At 42.7% G+C, this 24,423-nt stretch overlaps 1 protein-coding gene across 2 annotated transcripts in view; it reads left to right on the forward strand.

Annotated features, from left to right (window-relative positions):
• MED15 (mediator complex subunit 15) overlaps positions 1-24,423 on the forward strand; it is a 77,681-nt gene that overhangs the window by 22,329 nt on the left and 30,929 nt on the right. For both annotated transcript variants that reach the window (XM_006902525.1, XM_006902524.1), the window contains exon 2: positions 12,806-12,893. In XM_006902525.1, the coding sequence (XP_006902587.1) occupies positions 12,806-12,893 (88 nt within the window). The remainder of the gene's footprint in view (positions 1-12,805; positions 12,894-24,423) is intronic.

The raw sequence follows: 24,423 nt of genomic DNA on the forward strand, positions 1-24,423 counted from the left end.
AGTTGTATCCCCCTAAAGTGTACAAAAAAAGCCAACTTTGTTTGCTCAGGGTCGACTCCTCTATCTCCTGCCAGAGATACGGGTCAGCCTGGAGCTCCGCAATAAACCTCTCCTCTTGCTGTTGCATCAAGCCGGTGTCTTGGAGTCTTGGGTCTTCGCCGTCCACTCGGGACAGGACAGGACCACCGGTTCGGGGGTCCTTCAATGGTTCTACCATTTTACAGTCCCTCTAACAGTGTATGAGAGTTCCTATCTTTCTGCATCCTCACCAACATTTATTGTTTGCTTCCCTGCTAAACTTTGCCACTGCTACTAGGGGGAAATGGTATCTCATTGAGGTTTTGATTAGCATCTCTCTGACTGCCAGTGATTTTAAGCATTTCTTCATCTGTCTGTTGGCCATCTGAATGTCTTCCTCTTTGAAAAGTCTTTTCATATCTTTTGCCCATTTGTAACTGTGTTATCAGTCTTTTTCTTGTAGATGCCCTGTAGTTTGTCATGAAACCCTTGGCTGAGATGGAATTGCAAATATTTTTTCCCAGTGAGTAGGTTTTCTTTTTACCCTCTTGGAAAAGGTGGGTTTTTTGTTTTGGGTTTTTGTGTTTTTTAGTGTGTGTGTGTGTGTGTGTACACCATCAAATCAGATCTGACTGGTAAAGGAGGAGATTGCCCCTCCTTCTCTAGCAGAGCATCTGGTGGATTTGAACTGCATACTTCTGGAATTGCAGTGCAGCATCTTGTCACAGGCCACCAGAACTCCTTGGAAAAAGTTTTTTATGTACACAGGGATTTAATCTTTAGAAGGTCCCATTCATCAATCTTATCCTCTCCTGGTTGTGTATTTCTGGTTGTGTTTGTCAGCCTCTTTATACAGTGTGCTAGGCCTTCTAACGTTGGTCCCACTTTGTCTCTTAAAATCTTTATGGTTTGGGGCTTTACCCTAGGTCTCTGGTCCATCTTGAGTTGATTTTGTGTAAGCTGTGAAGTGTGGATCCTGCTTCAATTTTCTGCTTGTAGCAGTCCAGTTTTGCCAGCACCATTTGTTGAAGAGGTTGTTGCTTCCACATTTCATGAATTTTGTTTCCTAGTTGAATATCAGTTGACCATAAATAGTTGGGTTAGTTTCTGGGTTCTCGATGCTGTTCCAATAGTGTATATGCGTGTCATTATACAAGTACCATGCTTTTTGACGATTAGAGCTGTGTAGTAGGTTTTTAAATCATTATTTTGTCTCTCACTTCATTATTTTTTTTCCGAGTAATGTTCTATTGTATACATTGCATTTTGTTTATCCATTCGTCTGTAGGTGGCATTTACATCTGTTTCTTTTGTAAAAGATCACCGTGCCATGCACATACCTGTTCAAAATCCACCCCAAGAGATCACTTGATTGATGGATATTGTGGTTCTCAAAGGAGGCAAGAAAACACCCAATGTTTCCTTTGGGTAGAACATACTCCAGAAATGTCTTCTGCATCTGAAGTCAAGAGGTTAAATGTGTGACCCCTGGAGCTCTGGTGACCTACCAATTAGGATCTGCACTGCCACACCAAAGGAACATGGTTCAAATCCACCCACTGTTATGTGAGAGAAGGATGGGCAGTCTCTTCTCACGCAATTTTGTTGTTGTTATGTGCCATTGAGTCAAGTACAACTCATGGTGACTACATGAACAAAAGATTTGAACCCTGTACTATCCTGTGCCATCCTAAACTTCCTGACACACTAGAGCTCATTGTTGCATTATCCATGTCAGTCCACTTGGTTGAGAGTCTTCCTCTCCATCACCAACCTCCACCCTTCCGAGTATCTTGTTCCTCTCCAAAGAATCGCCCCTCCTAGCAACATGCCCGAAAGTATGTGATCACCAGTAAGGTGTCATCATTCTTGCCTCCAAAAGGCATCTGGCTGCATTCTCTCCAAGACATATCTGTTTGTTCTTTTAGTTGTCCATGGGATGTTCATTGTTCTTCTCCAACACCCCAGCTCAAAGACATAAATTCTTTTTCTGTCATCCTTATTCTTTGTCCAGCTCTCAGATGCATACTTAGCAAGTTATCAGAAAGACTGTGAACTGAATCAGGGGCACCTTAGTTCTCAAACCGACATCATTAATCCTCAGTAATTTGGAGATTTCCCTAACTGCCAGTTTTCCCAGTGCAATGAATCTCCTTATTTCCTCACTGCTGCTACCAACTGATTGTGGATCCAAGAAAGATAAACCTGTTGACAGTGTGGGCTGGAAGCTTCTTGTTTAAACTGATCAAGACATTGTGGGAGGGCTTTTGTATTTTTTTAATTGATATTTTAATGAAAGTTTATAGAGAACATGGATTTCCGTTCATTCATTATTGCACATTTTTTCTTCTCCGCCTACCCCTCCTTTGCTTTTCTCTGGGGGAAAAAAATTCTTTCATTATACAATTCTTCCCCTCCCCGCCCCAAGTCTACTTTACTGTACTGCTCTTATTCTGGACTTTTGTCATGCAAATAATACCTAATTCCTTTTTAAGCAGTTCTCTCCCTCATCTGTTTCAATGCTGTGTACATTATTTATTCCCTTTTTTCTTAGTTTCCCCCCACCTCCATGTCAGTCCTGTTTTATAACAGTGGCATTATGCAGTATTTGGCCTTTTGTGACAGGTATTTCACTTAGCATAATGTCCTTCAGGGTCACCCATTTTGTATATTTCATGAGTTCCTTGTTTTTCAGTGTTGTATTCCATTTCTCCCCCTATCCATTTGTTTGTTGATGAGCATTTAGGTTGTTTCCATCTGTTTGCTTTGTGAACAATACAGCAGTAAACATGAGTGTACATGTATCTGCTTAGGTGGCAGTCCCAGGAGTGGAATTGCTGGGATAAAGGGTATTTCTTTTTCTAACTTTTTGAGGAAGCACTATACTGCCTTCCAGAGTCGTTGTATGATTTTACACTCCCACCAGCCATGGATAAGAGTCCCAGTTTCTCCACAATCTCACTAGCATTTGTTTGCTGCTCTGTTGAATTTTGCTATTCTTACTGGGGTTTAGATGATATCTCATAGTTACAGTTGTTTTGGGGCCCTTGTATTTAAAAGTAGGCTGGTTGGTTCCTGCCAAAGAGTATCTAGTTTGGAACAGTTGGATTCTGAAGGGTAGGTTGTTGTGATTTAATTGAAAGTCAAGTGTAAGCCGATTGGCCTCTTTCATTTAACAGATGTGGGCTGGAAGCCTCTTATTTAAATCAATCAGGACCTGGTAGACAGACCTTTGCATTTAAAAGTCTTTTGGACCTGATGTTAATTGTGTTTTGGGAGAACATTGTTTTAAGTGGTACAGTACTTGTCTGTCAGCTTGTTGTACTGAAATAAATTAGGGTTGCTGTGATACAGAAAGCTGTGCCACTGGTGTGCCACAGGCCATGAGGGTTACCCATGCTGGACAAGTTTTGTTGTGCCTGGTTAAGACAGACTGGGAAGCTGGATGGGCTATCTGCTTCTTAAATAACAGGCCTTTGGAAATCCTATGAACAATAAAGAAATGAGGGTAGTTATAGTAGTGTAGTGGTTGAAATCCTATGTGATTTACTGCCTCTGAAAGCCCACTCGGAGGTTCAGCCATGAGTAGTTTGTGACTCAACACCACACACCAAAACAAGGGGGAAAGGATCTTCTGCTTCAGATACTGTGGAGCACCAGAGGCTGTCTGCCCAGAGAGTATCATTTGGCAGTCATAAAACGTTAGACCTGTGTGGGACCTGGCAGTGCCCAGATGTCAGTATTGGCCAGTGGGAGAGGCCTGAGTGAAAGGGATCAGGAAGCAGGACTCTGGAAGAGAGCAGGGAGGACACAACATCAATGTTGAAAGGAAGAAGCGGGGACTGTCAGGTGCTTGTCACCTTCACATTGCACTGGCTTCCTTGCTGAGAAGTTAGCAACCGCCACAGCTGGGGTCCTGCATGAGGGACACATGCATTCCCAGGAGAATAGCTGCCCAGGGAAGCCACTGAGAACTGAGCAACCACCAGAGTTGAGGTCCCAGGGTCCCAGATGAGAGGCATATCCAGGAGGACAGCTGGTTAGGGAGGTTCATACACTCATTTTTCAGACACCTGCTCAGCAGGGGGCACATGAATATCAAAACCCAGGGGAGACATTGGAGGTATGTTAGGGAAAAGGATATCGTGCTTACATAGTTGGAGAGTCAACAAAAGAGACCCTCAGTGAGAGGGACCAACACAGTAACTGTAGCAATGAGATCAATTATATAAGTGATGATGAGCTTGGCACAGGATGGGACAAGATTCAAGTCTTTACGTAGAGTCACTCTAAGTCATGCTTGGCACAGCAGCAACAGGGAAACTGCTAATTTTTTTCTCCTCTTTAACGGTTAGTGTTTTATCATTTGTTTTACAAGTCAGTGCTGAGGCATCATGAACAGCCTATGCACTGTTCTTAATGCATGTGCCAGAAAGCTACGTAGTTATAATTCTGTTCTAATGCCATTGGCTTCACAGCTTTACATTTGGAGGCAGTTTTCACTAAGAGAAAAACAAGTAAGAATAAATTAAGTTGTTGGTAAACTGTTGTATTACTACATCTCAATGGTTCTGTTTATTATCACACATACTGCACACTCAAATTTTCAGCCCTTCATTATTGCAAAGTTGTAAAAAAAAAAAGTTGTTAGGAAAATGGGACTGTCATAACCAAAAGACATTCTAGAATCCACCCCGTTCTGACAGGAAGAGCATGATAAAAAAATGTTACTAAAAAACTGCATGGAAAATAGACTTAATTTAAAATATTCAAGTCATAAATGCACAATCGTGACTCCAAATTGTCATTTAAATATGTTTTGCATGATGGGATCTAAAAACTCCCTCCCTCCCCATGCATTGTTACACTGACACACAGTTTAAAGCTTTCCACGATTTAACAGCCCTCATTTTCTGGTTGTACTAAATAAAGAAATAAACTACCAGCAGATGATCTCACTCTTTTAAGGAAAAGCATTTACACTTTAAAAATGGGAGAAAGTGAGATTTTTCTTCTTTTTGAAGATGTTTCTAGAGCTACCAACAAAACTTCCTTGGGATTGCAAAACAATTGATAAAAATATTCTTCTATAACTTTCCTGGCAGAGGAAATCCCATGATTACAAAGATGGTTTTTCCAGACCTAGATTCACCCATACAACTGCAGATGTGCTGACCTCTGCAATCTCCCCAAGTGTGGGCAACTCTCCTGCATAATTTGTTGTGGGAGACTGTGTATGTTTTCCCTTGGGAGAATTATTATTCCCCTAGATTGTGCAAGCAGGGAGATACAGGGACAATTTATATGGCATGTATGTACGGTGGTTCGGAACTGACCCACAGCCGACCCTCCAGCAGGTTTTCGGAGGCCATAAATTGGGTGGGAGATAGCCTATCTTTCTCCCTGGAACACCTGTCAGTTTGGAACCGCATGTCTTTGGGTTGGCACCCCAACTCCTGACCATTGAACCACCAGAACTCCCTATGTGACATGGTAAATAAATATTAACCAGACTTGGCCACTTTCCTGTTTTATCAGAGGCTCTATGTACTCACTTTGTATTTTTTTGTCTCTATACTTTATGCAGATAAATCTTTAGTTTCCTGGTTAGCCACTTCATCCTGTTTTCCCTTTGCTCTCCCCTTTTCACTTTTGTTAGCACTTTTTGGTCAGAAGGCTTCTCCTTCCTGTCTGTGTTTTTAGGCTTTATTTCCATTTCTCTGGCCAAGCTGACCTTCCCTGACACATCTTGGCAGCTGGAAGCCTTTGGACTGTAGCGGGGACCCTTAGCCTTCATGAAGCAGGGCTGCCTGGCTACTGCCCGAGCTGCTCAGAGTGACGGCTGATGATCTTGTACATCAAGTAGAACTGTGTTTCTTAGTGTTTCAGATAACTGGTTTTTCAGAGTAGGATGTGATGCTAACACTTGTTTACCTGGCACCCCCTGGATAGGCTCGAATCTGCCATCTTTTGTTAAGTGGCTGAGCACTTAACTGACTCAGTGCTTTATAATATTGACTGCTCCCTCCTCATAGCCTCATAAAGCAGGGAAGGTGGAGTATTGCTAGGGCTGCCAGCACTCGTCCACCCTCTCCATCTAGTCCGTCTCCTGTTGACATACTCTTAGCTAATTCCTAGCTGTGACTTCCTAAGAACACACATTTTCCCTTTTCTAAACTGATGCAGGAAAACACAGATCCTCCAGTCAACCACAGGGCCACCAGTCAGCATCATGATGAAGAAAAGCTTGAAGCTGTCAGTGCTTTCATCTGAACTTTGTCAACAGTCAACACCCTTGGTACCAGAAGTCAGGAGATGAGGAGACGTATTACATTGGGCAAGTCTACTGCCCAGGAATTGTCCAAAATACTGAGGAACAGTGATGTCAGTTTGAAGACTAAGGTGCTCCTGATTCAGGCCATAAATCAGATGGGAGATAGCCCATCTTTCTCCCTAGAACACCTCTTGGATTGGAACCATGGGTCTTTCAATTGGCAGGCCGTGGTGTTCAGCAGCCCGGAAATTAAAAGACGAATTGCCTTTTTGTTCCTTTGGCACTACCATGGTGGTCAGCAAGAACAAGCAACTTACAAAAGGTGTCAAAAAAGGAGCCAAGAAGAAAGTGGCTGATCCATTTTCTAAGAAAGATTGGTATGATGTAAAGTCTCCAGCAATGTTCAATATAAGAAATATTGGGAAGACATTAGTCACAAGGACTCAAGGAACCAAAATTGCATCTGATGGACTCAAGGGTCGTGTTTTTTAAGTGAGCCTTGCTGATTTACAAAATGACTAAAAGTTGCATTTAGAAAATTCAAGCTAATTACTGAGGATGTTCAAGGCAAAAACTGCCTCACCAACTTCTATGGCATGGATCTTACCTGGGACAAAATGTGCTCCATGGTTAAAAAATGGCAGACTATGATTGAAGCACATGTTGATGTCAAAACCACCCATGGTTATTTACTTCGTCTATTTTGTGTTGGTTTTAAAAAAAAAAAACAACGCAACAATAAGATTCAGAAGACATCTTATGCTCAGCACCAACAGGTCTGACGACTCTGGAAGACAATGATGGAAATCATGACCTGAGAGTTGCAGACAAATGACTTGAAAGAGGTGATCAATAAATTGATTCCAGATGGCATTGGAAAAGACATAAAAAAGGCTTGTCAGTCTGTCCTCTCCATGATGTATTTGTTAGGAAAGTAAAAATGCTCAAGAAGCCCAAGTTTGAATTTGGCAAACTCATGGAGCTTCATGGTGAAGGTGATAGCTCTGGAAAAGCTGCTGGAGATGAGACAGATGCAAAAGTTGAACGAGCTGATGGCTATGAGCCACCAGTTCAAGAATCTGTTTAAAATTCAGCCTTTTAATAATTACAAATAAAAATTATTATTTGTGGGAAAAAAAAGAAGACGTATTGCTTTGGGAAAGTCTGCTCTCAGAGACCCCTCCAAAGTACTGAAGAGCAACAGCATCATTCTGGAGACAAAGGTGCACCTGATCCAGGTTGTAGTCTTTGCAGTTACTTGCTATGCATCAGAAAGCTGAACAATGACAAGGGATGATAGAAGGAGAATTGATGCCGTTGAGCTGTGTTGCTGGAGAAGAGTATTGAATGGACTGTTAGGAGAACAAACAGATTCGTCCTAGAGAGGGTGAGACCAGACTGCTTCTTGGAGACAAGAATTCTGAAGCTTTGTCTGACCTACTTTGGACATATTGCAAGGCGGGACCAGTCTTTAGAGACATCATGCTTGGGAGGGTGGAGGGACAGCGCAGGAGAGTAAGACCCTCGATGAGATGGATTGATTCAGTGACTGGGGTAATGGGGTAGGTGTGTCAGAGACAATAAGATTGGCACAAGATAGAGCAGGGTTTAAGGCTATTGTACATAGGATCACTATGTATCACAGGCAACTTGATGGCACAGAACAACAACAATTAATACACTCATTCATATGCATTGTTTCATTCATGTACATTTATTTTCATTCTGTATGTATGTTTTCATTTCTGTAATTGCTATTGTTCTTCTATCTCTCTATCTCCTCCATCCCCCCATTACACCTTACCTATATCTTCACCCCTATCCTCATCCTAATCTCTACTGTCCTGGTGATTTCGTCTCCTTTCTTCCACTCCCCTTCTCCCTTTTCCCTTTTGAACAGTTGTAGCTGTCTTGTTCCTATTTGCTAATTGCAATAGTTGTGTCATCTTTGTGTCTGTTCTTCTCATGTTGACCCTACCTTCTCTTGCTCTTGTGGTGGTCTTTCTCTACCCATTACATTCCTATACTGCCCACCCCTGAATTATCCTCCTGTTGTCACAGTAGCAGTTTTATGCAGTATTTGCCCCTTTGTGACTGTGTTCTTTCACTTTACATAATGCTCTCTAGATTCCCATGTTGTATCATAATTTATGAATGCTTAATGCTGTGTAATATTCTATGATATGAATGAATATACCATCGTTTCTCTATCCATTCATTTATTGATAGATATTTGAGTTGTTTTCATCTTCTTGCTATTGAATAACACTGCTGTGAACATAGGTGTACATATCTCCATGTCTCAGTTCTGATTTCTTTGGGGTATTTTCCTAGCAGCTAGTGGAATAGCTGGGTTCTATAAATTTCTGTGTTCAGCTTTTTGAGGAAACGTCAGACTGCCCTCCAGAATGGTTGTACCATTTTACAGTCCCACCAGCAAGGCATGAGAGTTCCAGTCTCTCCACATCCTCTCCAGCCTTTATTGCTATCCTATTAAACTTTGCTAGAGCTACTGGGATAAGATGATATCTCATTGTTTTGATTTGTGTCTCTCTGATTTCCAGTGCTTTTGAACATTTCTTCAATGTGTTTCTTGGCCTTTCTCAGTCTTGGAAGCAGTGTTTACACTGGCTTTGATAGTTTCTCAACCAGCAAACAAGTGGAAACCTGCTGTGGGCATGTGGGTGCCCAGGCAGTGCCAGCAGGGAGGGGACTGTGCTTGCTGGGATGGTGACATGAGCAGCCAGTTCTGATACCGGAGACCACTTACCCAGTTCACTTTCAATCTGTTCTGGTGGGTTTGTTGTAATTTGCCAAACTATACCTCTTTTGTACAGTACAGTTGCCTAACCAGGCTTTGTTTCACTAACAGTTGAACGGTTGGTGTCCAGTCATTTGTGAGGATGCAGTGACACTGGTAGATTCCCAGCAGATCCCCTTATAGTGCTGTTTTGACATTCAGGGACTTCTAGAGCCCAGCAGTTGACTTTTGACCGGGTTGGGCCCTGCCTCTTTCTGTCTCCTTTGGGCCTGGTCACATCTCCCCTCATGAATCTGACCCTGCAGAATTGGCGTCACTGCGAACAGGGACTAGGTACTGCCTCCTTGCCTTGGAGTTCAATGTTGAGTGAATAGACAGGAAATTGAACTCCGTATGGGACTCCGTTTATTGAATTTATCAACTTAATGGAGAGTGATACCATTTTTTAATATATTTTTGAGTTTATAACTCAGTTTGCATTAAACCTGCTCTCTAGAGTTTTTAAGGACTGCAACCATGTTCTTGTAGTTCTCGTCCATTTTTTCGGGGCCTGAGGATTTGTTCAGGGTTAGAGTGGTGAGAGTATTTCAAGGGAGCCACAGGCTTGCTTTCTTGCACCAGCTGGATTGGACCTGTGCAAATTTACTCTTCACATGATCATTACCTTCTTACCTGAGCTGGTGCTGGGGAGAGAGACACAGGCAGAAGTCAGTTTTTTAAGCAGAGACCAAGTGGACCTTTCACAATCAGAGCTGTAGTAGTCTCTGGGGAGCATAGGCTGCCCTTCAGTGCTACAATTCAGAGGGTGCTCAGACTTAACCCATGCATTTGCTGTTTATCACAGTAGAGCCTTAGTTCATGAAGAACCTGTGTGAAAATGCCATCTCTGATTACTCATAGGTTTAGGGCTCTGCAAGTATGTTTTTAAGATGTGTTTCTCAATAAGAGAGATGCAAATCAAAACCACAGTGAGATACCATCTCACACCAGTAACGGTGGTAAAGTTTAACAGGACAGCAAGTTATACATATTGGAGAGGATATGGCAAGATAGGAACTCTTACACATTGTTGGTAGGATTGTAAAATAGTACAACCGCTCTAGAAGGCAGTTTGGCACTTCCTCAGAAAGTTGAACATAGAAATTCCATATGACCCAGCTTGGGACATACCCTGAGAAAATGAGAACTGAGGCAAGAAATGAGAACGGAGACTTGTACGCCAGTATTCATAGCAGTGTTATTCAGTATGGCGAGAACATGAAAACTGCCCAGTTGTCCAAGCCACAGTCAATGGCTTGAGAAATTATGGTACATTCATACAGTGGAATACTACACAGCAAGGAGGAACAATGATTTTGTAAATTACTACCTAGTTTGGGAGGGACTGGAGAGCATTATCCTGGGTGAACTAACTCAGTCCCACAAGGACAAATACTGTATAAAACCGTTATTGTAGAATGAGTATGAGGATCCAAGGGGATGGGGAGGGGCAAAGCAGAGGGATGAAGATGTGCAGGGGGCATTAATCATGGGGTTGTACAATTTGATGGGTGGAGGGGATGAGGGAAATTGGAAGAATCTGGTCTAGTATTCAAGTTTTATAAATAAACTAGTATAACAATAAAAAAAAAAATTAGTTCCTTTCCCTTTTTTTATATTTTCTTTTCATTGTTGTACATTTTCTTACCCCCTACCCCAGCCTACCCCACAGTGCACCCTTGTTCCAGATTGTTGTCATATATATATAATGACTAATCATATATTCCTTTTGGACAGTTCTCCTCATCTGATCTAATACATTGTTCATTATCTGCCCACTCTTTTTCCATTTCCTTCCCCTACCCCCAGTCCCCAATGTCTTTCCTATTTTATAACTGCAGTGTTATGCAGTATGTGTCCTTTTGTGACTGAGATATTTTCATTTGTTGATGGGCCCTTGGGTCTTTGCTGGTGTGAATAACGAAGCAATAAACATGGGTATGCATACATCTGTTTGAGTTGTGGCTCTGGTTTCTTTAGAGTACATTCCCAATAATGAGATTACTGGGTCAAATGGTATTTCTGTTTCCAACTCTTTGAGAAAGCACCAGAACTCCTTCCATGGTGTACCATTTTACATTCCCAGCAGCAGTGAATAAGAGTTTCAATCTCTCCACAACTTTACTGGCATTTATTGATTGCTGGCCTATTGAACTATGTTGCTAGGGTTCCTTTTCTTTTTTAAAAAATTGTAACAGCATACACAACAAAACAGGCAATTCAACATTCCTACATATGTAATTCACTGACACTGATTCCATTCTTTTCACTGACTCTCTTTATCATTTTCAAACTATCTCACCACCATTAACATCAACCCATTATTTGTTAGTGCCGCTGTTACAGAGATAAGTTACTGTTAGGTTCAAATATGACTCATAATGATCCTATGAACAACCAACCTGAACCTTCCCCTTTCCTGTGTCATCCTTATTATCTCTGAGCCCATTGTTGGAGTCACTGTGTCATTCTGTCTGGTTGAGAATCTTCCTCTCCTTCGCCAACCCTCCATCTTTCCAAGGTTGGTGTCCCTTTCCAAGGAATAGTCTCATCTAGCTACATGTCCAGTGTATGAAAGAAAAAGCTTCACCATCTTTTACTTCAAGGAGCACTCTGGCTGCATCTGCTCTAGGACATACTTGTTCTTTTGGTAGTCCATGGGATCTTCAGCACTCTTTTCCAATACATCAATTCTTCTGTTATCTTTGGCTTTTCCTATTTGCTTAAGATTCGCTGGGCCACACAAATTATCGTACCTTCAACTTTACCTCCTCTTTGGCTTAAAGGTTAGCAGTTGAAACTCACCTTGAAAGACAGACCTGGGAACCCACTTTGGAAGAAACACAGCCTTGAGAGCCCATGAAGCAGCTCTGCTCTGCACACATGCAGAAGCTGTGAGTCCTCCAGACCTCCTTCAGGCAGCTCACAGCTGAGAAACTGTGCTTAGGGAGCCAAAATCACTCATGCAGTTTGCAGTTAGCTGCTAATGAACCTAAGTTAGGTAGCACCCCCAGTGACTACAGAGGAAAGGCCTGGCACTCTGCCCCCTGCAGAGTGCAGTCACAGAAACATTCTGGGTGTACCATAGACTCTTAACAAATGGGGTGAGTTAGAAGCCAAAACTGACAGCAGCTAACAATAACATGTATTTACTTACTTCTCATGAGATCATTTGATAGATGTCCTTTTAAAAATTTTTTAAAAATTAAAAAAAATTCATTTTGTTCAGCAAATTTTTAAGGTTCATCTAGATGTTTTCCACATATGTCTGCTTCTTCTTTTCCCCAGCTACAAAGTGGTCTGAAGACCAGGCTAAGTCCCAGTTAGAGAATCTCTGTATACCCTGTAGTGACTCTTGCCTTGGAAGACACAGAGATGTGGTTTCCTGTGGGGTTTTGTTTCATAGAGATGGCACCTGGGTAGTCAGTAGGGGCCAGATTTGGCAGGAGGCCATCGAGCTTCTGCATGATCCTGCCCTTGTACACTGCTCACTCTTGTCAGGAACATCCTCTCCTCTGCCCAGCTGCCTGTGGTTATTTTTGTGAAAGGCCTCCCTCCTGCCCAGCTCTTGCTTCCTCTGGGAAGTTTGCCCACATGTCATTATATATCTCCATGGCTGCCCAACAGCCTTTAGGCAGGGCCTGCTAGTGTGACTCCTAAGCAGGGGGAGCTTGCTGGGTGGTGTAAATCTCTCCCCCCGTTTTGTATTTCAGTGAGGATGCCATGAGGAAGGCTGGCGTGGCCCACAATAAATCCAGCAAAGACATGGAGAGCCATGTGTTCCTGAAGGCCAAGACCCGGGTAAGGCCTGGTGAGGGGAAACTATATGGCAGAGAGGCCAGCTGAGAGGGGAGGGGTGCCCTGGACTCTGGTTGGGGATGAAGTGGCCACATACCACTTGATAACTGCATTTTGGCAACTGTACCTACCTGATGCTCCCTACTTATCTTCAGGTATGTCTGTAACAGAAAGGGCCAGTTACTGTGCAGACCCAGCTTCACCTCCTTTGGCCACTCAGCTATTCTCTTAGAGGGCAAGCACTCCAGACCTCGTCATAAGCAAGTATAAGTCTCAACTTGCCCTCCGTATCAACTTCAGGAATTCTTTCGCCCAGCCCCATGATCCTAAGGTGGGCCTAGAAGGTACTCAGCACTGTTTCTCCATGAGAAAGGCTCAAGAGTTAGGCAGTTAAAAGTGGATGGAGGGAGGGAACCTCCAACTTCCAGTGCCTGCCATGCCCTCTCCTTGACTCTGAGTGAGGGACTGGAGGGTGTATATTTTATTAGAAATGAGGCACTAGGAGAAGTCAGGGGTCTTTCTCAGCTCTTAGAGTAGGGCAGATATGGCAGTTGTGTGGAGCGTGTGAGCCTCATGGGCCCTCAGAATGTCTGTTCTCCTCTGAGCTCCTCAAACCAGAGGGCATTGTTGAGCTTTGTCCACTTGTGTGGACAGATCCACTGTCAAAACATGGAGGAGCCAGTTGGAGAAATATGGGTGTTTATATGAGATGAAATTGTTTTGAAAGAGAAAGGTAGAGGTCACTGGCCAGAGGAAGTTGATTATAAAACTGAAATAAATCACAAACAACAAATACTGGCGAGGTTGTGGAGAAACTGGGACTCTTAATTAACTGTTGGTTGGAGTGTAAATTGGTGCAGCCACTATGGAAGGCAGTATTGTGCTTTCTCAAAAAGTTGCAAATAAAAATGCATGGGGGGGATTGTATACCAACAAAGAAGTTTATCTTTTGCTTTTCAAAGAGAGGAGCGAACTGGGAGGAGGGGGATAAAGAAAAAAGTAGAATAATGAATGAATGAAAGTCCAGAATCTCTGTAAATGTTCATTAAAATGAATTTTTTTAAAAAAAAAGAAATATGATTTGACCCAGCAATTCTTCTACTGGGAATATACCCTAAAGAAACCATAACCGCCACCCAAGCAGATATATGCACACCCATGTTTATTGCTGCTTTGTTCACAATAGCTAAGAGTTGGAAACAACCCAAGTGCCTAAGTTCCCATCAACAAACAAATGGATAGAGAAACTGTGGTATATTCACACAATGGAATACTATGCTGCATTGAAAAAAAAACAAGGAACTCATGAAATAAGACACAAAATGGATGACTCTGGAGGATGTTATGCTGAGTGAAATATCTCAGTCACAAAAGGAAATACTGACACCTGGGTTGGGGAGAACTTAAGAAAAAGAGGGAATAAATAATGTATACTGCATTGAAACAGATGAGAGAGAGAACTGTTTTATGACAGGAGTCCAGAATGATGGTGGAGTCGACTTGTGGGGAGGGATAGTATAACAATGAAAGAATTTTTCTTTTATTTTTAAAAGAGAAGAATGAACTGGAGGGGAGGGGCATACAGGGAGAAAAGTGCAACAGTGAATGAATGGAAATCCAAAGTCTCTGTAAACTTCCATTAAAATTAATAATAATAAAAAACAACAACACCCTGATATGTTGTGGCAAGAAGCTGCGCTGCGATCCCAAAGGCATACAGTTTGAATCCACCAGATTCTCCGCTGGAGAAGGAGGGGCAGTCTTCTCCTGTACCACTTGGATCCAGTTTGACAGAACGGGAATACAATAAAAAACGGAAATAAGTTTGCCCACTTGGATCTTAGGTCTGGAGTGGATGATACACGTGGGTATGGATGAATATACCATTGAAGTGCAGCATTGGGCTCCACACCACTAGGACAAACACTTCTTAATGAGATGATCGTGTAAAATAAGGATTCTTTTTAGAACTCCACTCTATTTCTTGAGATACATGGTGTATATCTTTGTGTGGTCTTTTGCCTCGGTTATTTGAAAAAAGCACCTTGGGAGATTTCCCACTCCCCACCCCTTAAGGAATTACCTTTGCCCTAGAAATAGTTTGAGGCTCAGGAGACACCGGGTTGTTTTTTTGTTTTTTTTTTTTTGCTAGAAAGGTCACCTTTATTACGAAAAAGGAATGCCACACACTGGGTTACCTGGGTTGTTTTTAACCCTAGAGGATTTTTTTTACTTTTGTCTAGATTAATTTACATTTTTTTGGTAAATGATGAACAACCTGATAGCCTTGGTCCTGATCTGTAATCCCACTGGTCTGTTTTACACACCTTGGCTGTTGACCAATGTGCTGTGCAGATAATGACTTGAAATCCACACAAGGGGATTGAGTGAAGTGTGGGGATTGTTTCAGTTCATGGTCCTAGTGTTAGGGCTATGCCTTGACATTGACAGGAAATTTGCTTGCTTAAGATACCACCCTGCAGAGGCTTTTCAGGGGGCAAGGAGTAATGAAACAGCAGAGGACAGCAACCTCCTAATGAGGCTATCATATGGACCAAGGGCAGCAAATTGCAGCTAGTTAGAGGCCTAGGAGAGGCCCTAAGGGAGAGGTGACTGTGAAAACAGAAAACTGCTGCTAGGAAACTAAGCTGATGGACTGAGCCATTAAGTAGTAGAATGGCAGTTGTGGGAATTCTGAAGGCAGAGAGGAGGCCTGCGGGGCAGAGAAGAGGTCTGCTGAGAGGAAGCCTTGCCTGCTTGTGTGGCTAAAGGCAACTGAAGAATGTGACCATATACTCTATTACCCTTGGGAGAGGCTTCCAGGCCTTGCCTGTATGCTTCCTGATCCAAATCCCAACTTGTAGTGAAGTTTCTTAGCCATATGGTAGATATAATGAACCCTACTGGTGTAAGGTTATATTTCCATCCAAAGGTAACCAGTTCAAACCTACCAGCTGCTCCATGGAAGAAAGATGAAACCATGAGAATTGTAGCCTCGAAAACCCAGTGGAAGGTCAGCCATGTCACAGTCAATTCAACAGCAGTGGATTGTGGTTGGATAGAATTTCAGTTTGGCCTTTTGAGGACCTGCCCAACTGTTTTCCTAAGTTTCCCATTCATGCTGGTTATGTGTAGGAAGGTCTGGTGGCCTAGCGGTCAGGAATTACACTACCAACCCAATAGAACATGGTTTGAATCCACCAATTGCTCCACGTAAAAGTATGGGCAGTCTCCTCCCATGCGATTTCCTGCTTCTAAAAACCCGCTGGGGGGGTCAGTTACGTATGAGTTCCAACTCAGCAGTACACAACAACTACTGGCTTTTCTTCTTGCTTTAACCGATATTGTTACTATTCATCTTTTTTGTATTTCTATCTTGCTGGGTAAGAAGAGGTAGTAGGTTATTGTGGTTTGGGTTTGCATTCCCTGATAGCTGAGTATGGAACATTTTACAGGTGCTTGTTGTTGAGTTGTAGTTCTTTCTTTATGTGGGATACAGTTCATCAGATCTAGGATAAGTAGATGTCTTTAAGGATAGAAACATACACTCACGTGAGTTCTTGCTCCTAGCAGTGCTGCATGAGCTTCCCGGGCTGTAGATTGATAATGAGCAGAGATTGCCTATTCTACCTTGGAGCAGCTGGTGGTTAGAAATGCCAGCCTCTCCATTAGCAGTCCAGTACTTTGGCACTGTTGTCACCATGACTCCTTGTATTTCTATTGTTTTGTTTGTATTTTCCCAAGCATACTAATTTTGTATAATAGATTATTTTTATGGGGTCCCTGGATTGTGTAAGTAGTTAACCCTTCTAACTGCTAGCCAAAAGGTTGGTGGTGCAAATCCACCCAGAGGCCCTTGGGAAAAGTCCTGGTGATAGATATGTGCTCCTCACACATCATCCTCTGAAAACAGTGGAGCATGTTCCAGTTCACACGTGGGGTTGCCATGATTCTTCATCAACTCAATGGTACCTTGTACTGCCGTGTGTGTGTGTGTAAATTATATAAGAACTTTGGTGAGGGCTTCTTAAAGTATTTCTGGTTTTGAAAAATGTGGAATTATTTCTGTTGTTGTTGGTTACTTAGTGGCAGACATCTAAAGATTTAGTGGCTTAAAGCAACAGTGATTTATTCTTTCTCTGAATCTGGCTCAGGAAGTGGGGCAGTTGAAATTGCCTGGCTGCACAGCTCTTTTTCCCATTTGCCCAGTGACTTCATGTGGTTGATTACCTGCAGCTGGTGGCTAGGCCGGAAGGATCCAGAAGGTGTCCCTTATGCCTAAATTTCCTGTGAAGTTTCCTGCAGCAAATAGTGCACATGTGGAGGAAGTGTCAGTCCTTGGCATAAGCAGGCCTTGCGTATTCAAGGAAAGGTAGTATCTACTCCTTTTTTTTATTTTTTATTATTTTTCCCCCCTCTATTTCATACTGATTTATTTACAAAGTTCAAATACATTGTTTTTCACATTGGATCTTTCCCATTTCCTTCGCCACTACCCCATCAAACTGTGTGACCCTATGAATAACACACACACCCCTGCCCATCCTCACCCCTCTTCTTTCCCCTGACCCCCCTAGGATCCTCACACCCATTCTACAGTAATGGTCTTTTACAATATTTGTCCTTATGGTACTGAGTTATTTCACTTAGCATAATGTTTTCCATTCTCTCCCAAGTTAGGTAGTGATTTACAAAATCATTGCTCCTGCGTGTAAATGTACCATAATTTCTCAATCCGTTCTGTTGTAGTTGGACATTTGAGCTCTTTCCATGTTCTTGCAATGATCAGTGTGCTTCTATGAACATTGGTGTACACATCTCCATTTGTGCCTCAGTTCTCATTCTCTTCTGGTATATTCCAAGCAGTGGAGTAGTTGGGTCATACAGAATTTTAGTCTCCACATTTTAAAGTGAGTTTCTGTCCATTGTGCCATGTGTCCAGGGCTGTTGAGCATTGTTGAGTGGCCCACAGAGACCCCTCCTGAAGTATCTGAATGTCTCACAGAACAGCAGTGTCTGCCACTGCTTCTCCACCTCCTACCCTCTGTCTCCTTTGCCTCTGGTACAGCTGAACCTAAACAGCTCCATACCCCTTTCCTTTGACTGAATGTTCTAAGTTCCTGACTCCGTGCAGCGGCCTTTACTGTCTGGAGGAAAGGTTAGTTGTTACTTATAAGAGATGGTTGGAAATTAACTTTGTGGATTCATAGTATAGCTGTGAATTAGAGTTAATTTGCCAACAAAAACATTCTGCTTCTATTTCTAACTTGTTAAGGAAATAGCTATTTTCCACTGTTATTTCTGGTTTGTTTTGTTTTATTATTGCTGGATGAAATGATAACTCATTTCTGCTTTGGTACAGAGCTTTCTAATGCCTAAACATTTTGCACATTTCTTCATGTGTTTGATGGTTGATGTCTTCTGCCCTTTTTTTCAGTTGGATGGTTTGTCTTTAGAGATTAGTTCTTTGTTAATTATGTTGTTACTGGGAAAAAGGTTTTCCCAGTCTGTGAGTTCTTTTTACTCTTTTGATAAAATCTTTTATGCGTATTATTGTTGTGTACTATCAAGTCAGATCAGATCTGACCTCTATCTAGTTAACCCTCGAAAGACTTTCAGAGGCAGTAAATTACATGGGAGGAGACAGCCCATATTTCTCCTGTCTAGCATCTGGTGGATTTGAACTGCTAGCCTTCAGGTTGACAACAGAGCACCCTTCTTACGCACATGTTTTGAATTTTAGGATACCAGAGGAATGTCTATCTGTGTTTTATTGACTATGCAAAGGCATTTGACTGTGTAGATCATAACAAACTGTGGTTGACTCTGAGAAGAATGGGAATCCCAGAACACTTGATCGTTCTAATGCGAAACTTATACTTGGACCAGGAGGCGGTCGTCAGAACAGAGCAAGGGAACACTGCATGGTTCAAAATTGGGAAGGGCGTACACCAGGGATGCATCTTATCTCCATACCTTTTCAACCTATATGCAGAACAGATTATCCAGGAGGCTGGGCTCTATGAGGAGAAATGTGGGGTCAAGATTGGTGGATGATTTATCAACAATCTGCGTTATGCAGATGACACAACCCTGCTTGCTGAAACTGAAGAGGACCTGAAGCACCTGCTGCAGAGTGTCAAGGACTGCAGCCTACAATATGGATTGAGGCTCAATGTCAAGAAGACAAAGATTCTCACCACTGGACCAATTGGCAGCATCAGGATGGATGGTGAAGAGATTGAGATTGTACACAGCTTTAGTTTGCTTGGGTCCATAGTCAACAGTCTTGGCACCAGCAGCCAGGAAATTAAAAGGCGCATTGCCATGGGAAAGTCTGCTGTTAGGGACCTCTCCAAAGTACTGAAGAGCAATGGTGTCTCTCTGGAGACTAAGGTGCATCTGATACAGGCCATGGTCTTCGCAATCACTTGTTATGCATCAGAGAGTTGGACAATGACCAGGGAGGATAGAAGGAGAATTGATGCCTTTGAGCTGTGGTGCTGGAGAAGAGTATTGAGACTGCTAGGAAAACAAACAGATTTGTCCTGGAAAGGGTTAAACCGGGTGGCTCCTTGGAGGCAAGGATTCTGAGGCTCCGTCTAACATACTTTGGACATGTTGTGAGGAGAGACCAGTCCCTGGAGAGGGACATCATGCTTGGGAGGGTGGAGGGACAAGGCAGGAGAGGAAGGCCCTCTATGAGGTGGATTGATTCAGTGACTGGGATAATTGGGATCGGAGTGTCGGAGGCAGTGCAATTGGCACAGGACAGAGCGGAGTTTAGGGCTGTTGTACATAGGGTCTCTATGAGTCGCAGGCGACTCGACGGCACATAACAACAACAACAACCTACCCTTTATTATTTACTTTGGAGTAATTGTTGGCCATATGGTATCAGAGATGATTTTTTTTTTCCTTTCTTACTGGTAATAATCTTTTATGAGTCAGTCTATTACTTAAAGAAAACCTCAAGGGATAGTTTGCTGGCTGAGGACTATTCCAGTGTATATATGTACCCCGATTTATTTATCCATTCATTTGTTGATGGATATTTAGCTCGTTTCTGCCTTTTTGCTACTGTGACTAGTGCTGCAGTGAACATTAGTGTACAACTCTCTTTTTGGCTCTCTGCTTCCAAGTCTTTTGGTTAGATACCTAGGAGTAGAATTGCTGAGTCATACAGTAGTTTTGGTTTTCTGCAAAACCACCAGTTTCCACAGTTGTTAAACTATTTTACATCCCCACCAACAATAAGTAAAAGTTCCAGTTTCCCCCATATCTTTACCATCATGGTCTTGTGCCATCCTCATCATTTCTGCTGGGTTTAACCCATGATTGTAGTCACTGTTGTTAGTCCTGTGCTATTCTGCCCCATCCTGTGTCATCCTCACTGTCTCTGCAGTATTTAAACTAACTGTTGCAGGCACTGCATCACTCCATCTTTTTGAGCATTGTCTTAGATTGGGTTCTCTAGAGAAGCAAAACCAATGATGCACACGCACAGAGATAGAAGGGAAATGCAGTTGAGGCTGGCAAGTCCTGGTCTGTAGGTGAGACTTCAATAGAAAGACATCTGGACAAGCTAGTAAGTGATGCATTCACGTCATCAGCAGGCAAGCAGAGTCTCAGGCTTCTGAGGCAGACAGATCCAAAGATTGTCATCAAGGAGCAGGGCCCCACACAGCTGGCTTCAGAGACTGACAAGTCATTGTGGATACATGCAATCAAGTCACATAGTCAGTACATACATGCAGGTCATAGGTTCAGATCTGAAGGCCACAACTTGATAGCAAGATGTTTATTTTTGTCTTGGGTACCATTGAGTCAACTCCAAACCTACAGCGACCCTCGGAACAGCAGATTGAAACTGTGCTCATTCTTGTACCAGTCTCATTCTTGGCTTTGCTTAAGCCCATTATTGTAGTCACTGATAGGCCATTTTATTGTGAGTCTTCTTTTTCACTGACCTTTGCTTTTACAAGTGTCATGTTCTTTTACAAAGACTGCTTCCTCCTAGTGGTATGCCCAAAGTATGTTAGACTGTATTGCCATCCTTACTGTCTAAGTAGTACTCTGGCTATGCAGCTTCCAAGACAGATTTTGGTTGCTCTTTGGCAGCCTGTAGTATATTAAGTCCTCTTCTCCAGCACCACCTTATAGAAGCATTTTTACCTCAGTGTCCAACTTCCACAGCTGTGTTAGCAATTGAACATACCATGGCTTGGGTACCTTAGGGGTTTTGTTTTGATTTGGGGGATTTTTTTGCATCTCAGTTTTTAACATGGAATCCTTGCGCTTCAGCACTCTGAAGAGGTCCTTGACAGGATATTTGCCTTCTGCAACAAAATCTTTTGATCTTTTGACTGCTGCTTCTGTGGATGTTGATTGTGGATTCAAGTAAAATAAAATGCTTGAGCTCTGCCGGGTAAGGAGGGACAGTCTCCTCCTGTACCAGTCAGATCTGATTTGACAGTACACGCACACAAAAATAATAAAATAAAATATAAAAAAATGAAATGCTTGATAATTTCAGTCTTTTCCTGGTTTGTCATGATGTTACCTGTTGCTTTGTTTTGATGATAAGGTATAATCCGTATTCAGTGGTGCAGTCTTTGATCTGTTTCAACAAGAAACACAAATACTCTTCATTTTTAGCAAACTGGATTGTTCTGTGTACATAATATGGTTGTTGATGTAGACCAGATGTCTGGCTGCCTGTCATCTTCTCCTCGTTGCTGTTGGGTCGGAACTCAGAGGCAAGATAAAGATCTCACTCATACTCATTGCCATTGAGTCAGAACCCACTTAGACCTGACCCTCCAGTGGATTTTTGAAGGCTGTAAATCATACAGAAGGAGATAGCCCGTCTCTCTCTTGAGGAGTCACTGGTGGGTTCAAACCTTTTGAGTTAGCAGTGTAACTCCCTGCTGACCACTCCACTGATGCTGGGTAGTACATAGAACTCTGGCTTTGCCAGAGTATAAACATCCATCAAATGCAGGCCATACCCCTTTGGAGACTTCCTCTTCCTCAGATCAGGCTGAATATATATTTACAGAACTCTATTCCTTCTTCCTTCATAACTCACAACTCACTGCCTTCAAGTAGCTTGCTGCTCATAGCAATGGCTCCACTGAATTTTTTCTGAGGCTGTGATTCACAGGAGAGGGAGACAGCCCAGTTTTCTCCCACGACTGCTGGGAGATTAAAACCAGAGATCTTCCACCTTTGGCTTAGCTGCACACCTTGGGCTCTGTCAACAAAGCTCCCTACACGTTGGAGAGATATATTCTACTGAGGATCATGGTCACATTGGCACACACACTATTAACTATTACAACGATATTGTTGTTGAGTCAAGTATGACTCACAGCAACCCTGTCCTTTCCTGTGACAGTCCATCTGGTTGTTGAGGGTCTTCCTCTTCACTGGTGCTCCACTTTCCCAAGCATAATGTCCCTCTTCAAAGAAGAGCCTGTCCAAGCAACATGCCCAAAGGATAGTCATCTTTTTTACTAACCCGTTGCTTTCCCGAGCATAATATCGTCCAGTTCCTGGTAGGTAACAACCTTGCTTTGCTTCCTTAAGCACCAGATTTGTTTGCTCTTTGGTTATTCATAGTTTATTCAGTAGCCTTCACCAACAATTCATCAATAATTTTTCCATATTCTGTATTATTGCCCAAACTTCACATAATGTGAAGGGTTTTCTAATCTGAGCCTTCCTAAAAACTCACTTCCTCCTGGCAGCCTCCTTGCCATTCTGACTCACAGCACTGCCCTGCAGGACACCACCACCACCCCATAGAATTTGCAAGGCTGCAGTCTTTAGAAGCACATAGCCTTCCCTTCCTCCCAGCTGGTTGGTTCAAACCACCAACCTTGGATTAGCCGCTGGATGCTTTAGCATAGCACCACCAGAGCACCATTTTTGGTCTTTTTTGGGGGTGGGGGGAGTGTATGTGCTGCCCACCAATGTCAGTGACAGTGAGAGAGAGGGATACCGTAATTGTCCTATGGCTGACTTACCTGGTAGTGTAGGGAGTTGCACTGCTAACTCAAAGGTGGGGCCTCTCTGGTAGTTCACATCCACCAGCTGCTCCGAAAGAGAAGAATGAGCAGTATCCTGTGCAGTTTATAGCCTCCAAAAACCCACTGGAAGGTCACCCAAGAGTTTGTTTTGACTCAGTGGTGTTGAGTTGAGTTGACTGTTTTATGCTGAATAATTCTAGTTTCATCCATGTTGTGCAGTATTTCAGTTTCTTTTTTTAGTAGTGTAGCTATTGGTTTGTTTTTGTTTTTTAAATTTTTTTTTAATAATTTTAATCAACATTTACAGAGATTTTGGATTTCCATTCATTCATTGCTGCACTTCTCTCCCTGCCTAGCCCTGCCCCCTACCCTAGTTCACTCCTCTCTTTGAAAAGTAAAAGAAACACTCTCTCCCTGGTACACAATCCCCCCGCACCCCTCCCACCACCCCAGGTACGTTCCACTATGCAACCTTAATTGTGAACTCTTGTGATAACCATAATACCCTATCATACATGGCTTTTAAATTATTCTCTCCCTCATCTGTTTCAGTGCAGTATACACAATTTATCCAGTTTTCTCAGTCTTACCCCAACCCTGATATCAGTCCCAGTTACAGCTGTGGCACCATGAAATATTTGTCCTTTTGCGACTGAGATATTTCACTCAGCATAATGTCCTCCAGGCTCACCCATTTTGAATAATACTGCATGAATTCCTTGTTTTTCAATGCAGCATAGTATTCCATTGTGTGAATATACCATAGCTTCTCTATCCATTCATTTGTTGATGGGAGCCATTGGTTTTTATTTGCATCTATTGAGTAGCTGAACCCTTCCCTGTCCTGTGCTATCATCTCTGACACACTTGAGCCCACTGCAGCAGTCAATGTGTCATTCCATCTGGTTGAGGGTCACCTTCTTTTCCGCCAACCCTCCACTTTTCCAAGCGTGATGTTCTCCAAGGAATAACATCTCCTGCAACATGCTCAAAATATGTGAGATGAAGCGTCACCATCCTTGCCTCCAAGGAACACTCGGGCTGTGCCTTCTCTGGGACATATCTGTTTGTTCCTTTGGCAGTCCGTGGGGTGTTCAAGTACTCTTTTCCCTACATCACAGCTCAAAAGCATCAGTTCTTCTCTCATCCTTTTTCCCATTGTCCGGCTCTCAGATGCATAGCATGTGATGGCAAGGACCCTGCCCTGAGTCACGTGTTCCTTAAGATTAACCATTGGGCAGATAACTGCTTACAGTGAGCACTGCCAAGTGGCTATGCAATGTGCATTCTAACCATCCTCCAACACCCCAGTGAGAGGTGAGTCTGATGGACATAATTTCACCAAAATATAAAAATGGAGGAGTTTCACATAGCTTAAAAATTAGACTGACCAGTACAAGTTCTTCATGAGGGCTTTTGGATAAGCCATGAAAAGAGTGAAGAAACTCCTACTTCATGAATGTAGAGAAAGTACCAGAAACTCAGCAGTAAGAGGCAGG

The sequence above is a fragment of the Elephantulus edwardii genome, unplaced genomic scaffold (genome assembly GCF_000299155.1).
Source record: "Elephantulus edwardii isolate Elephantulus edwardi_28Jun2011 unplaced genomic scaffold, EleEdw1.0 scaffold00424, whole genome shotgun sequence".
NCBI lineage: Eukaryota > Metazoa > Chordata > Mammalia > Macroscelidea > Macroscelididae > Elephantulus > Elephantulus edwardii.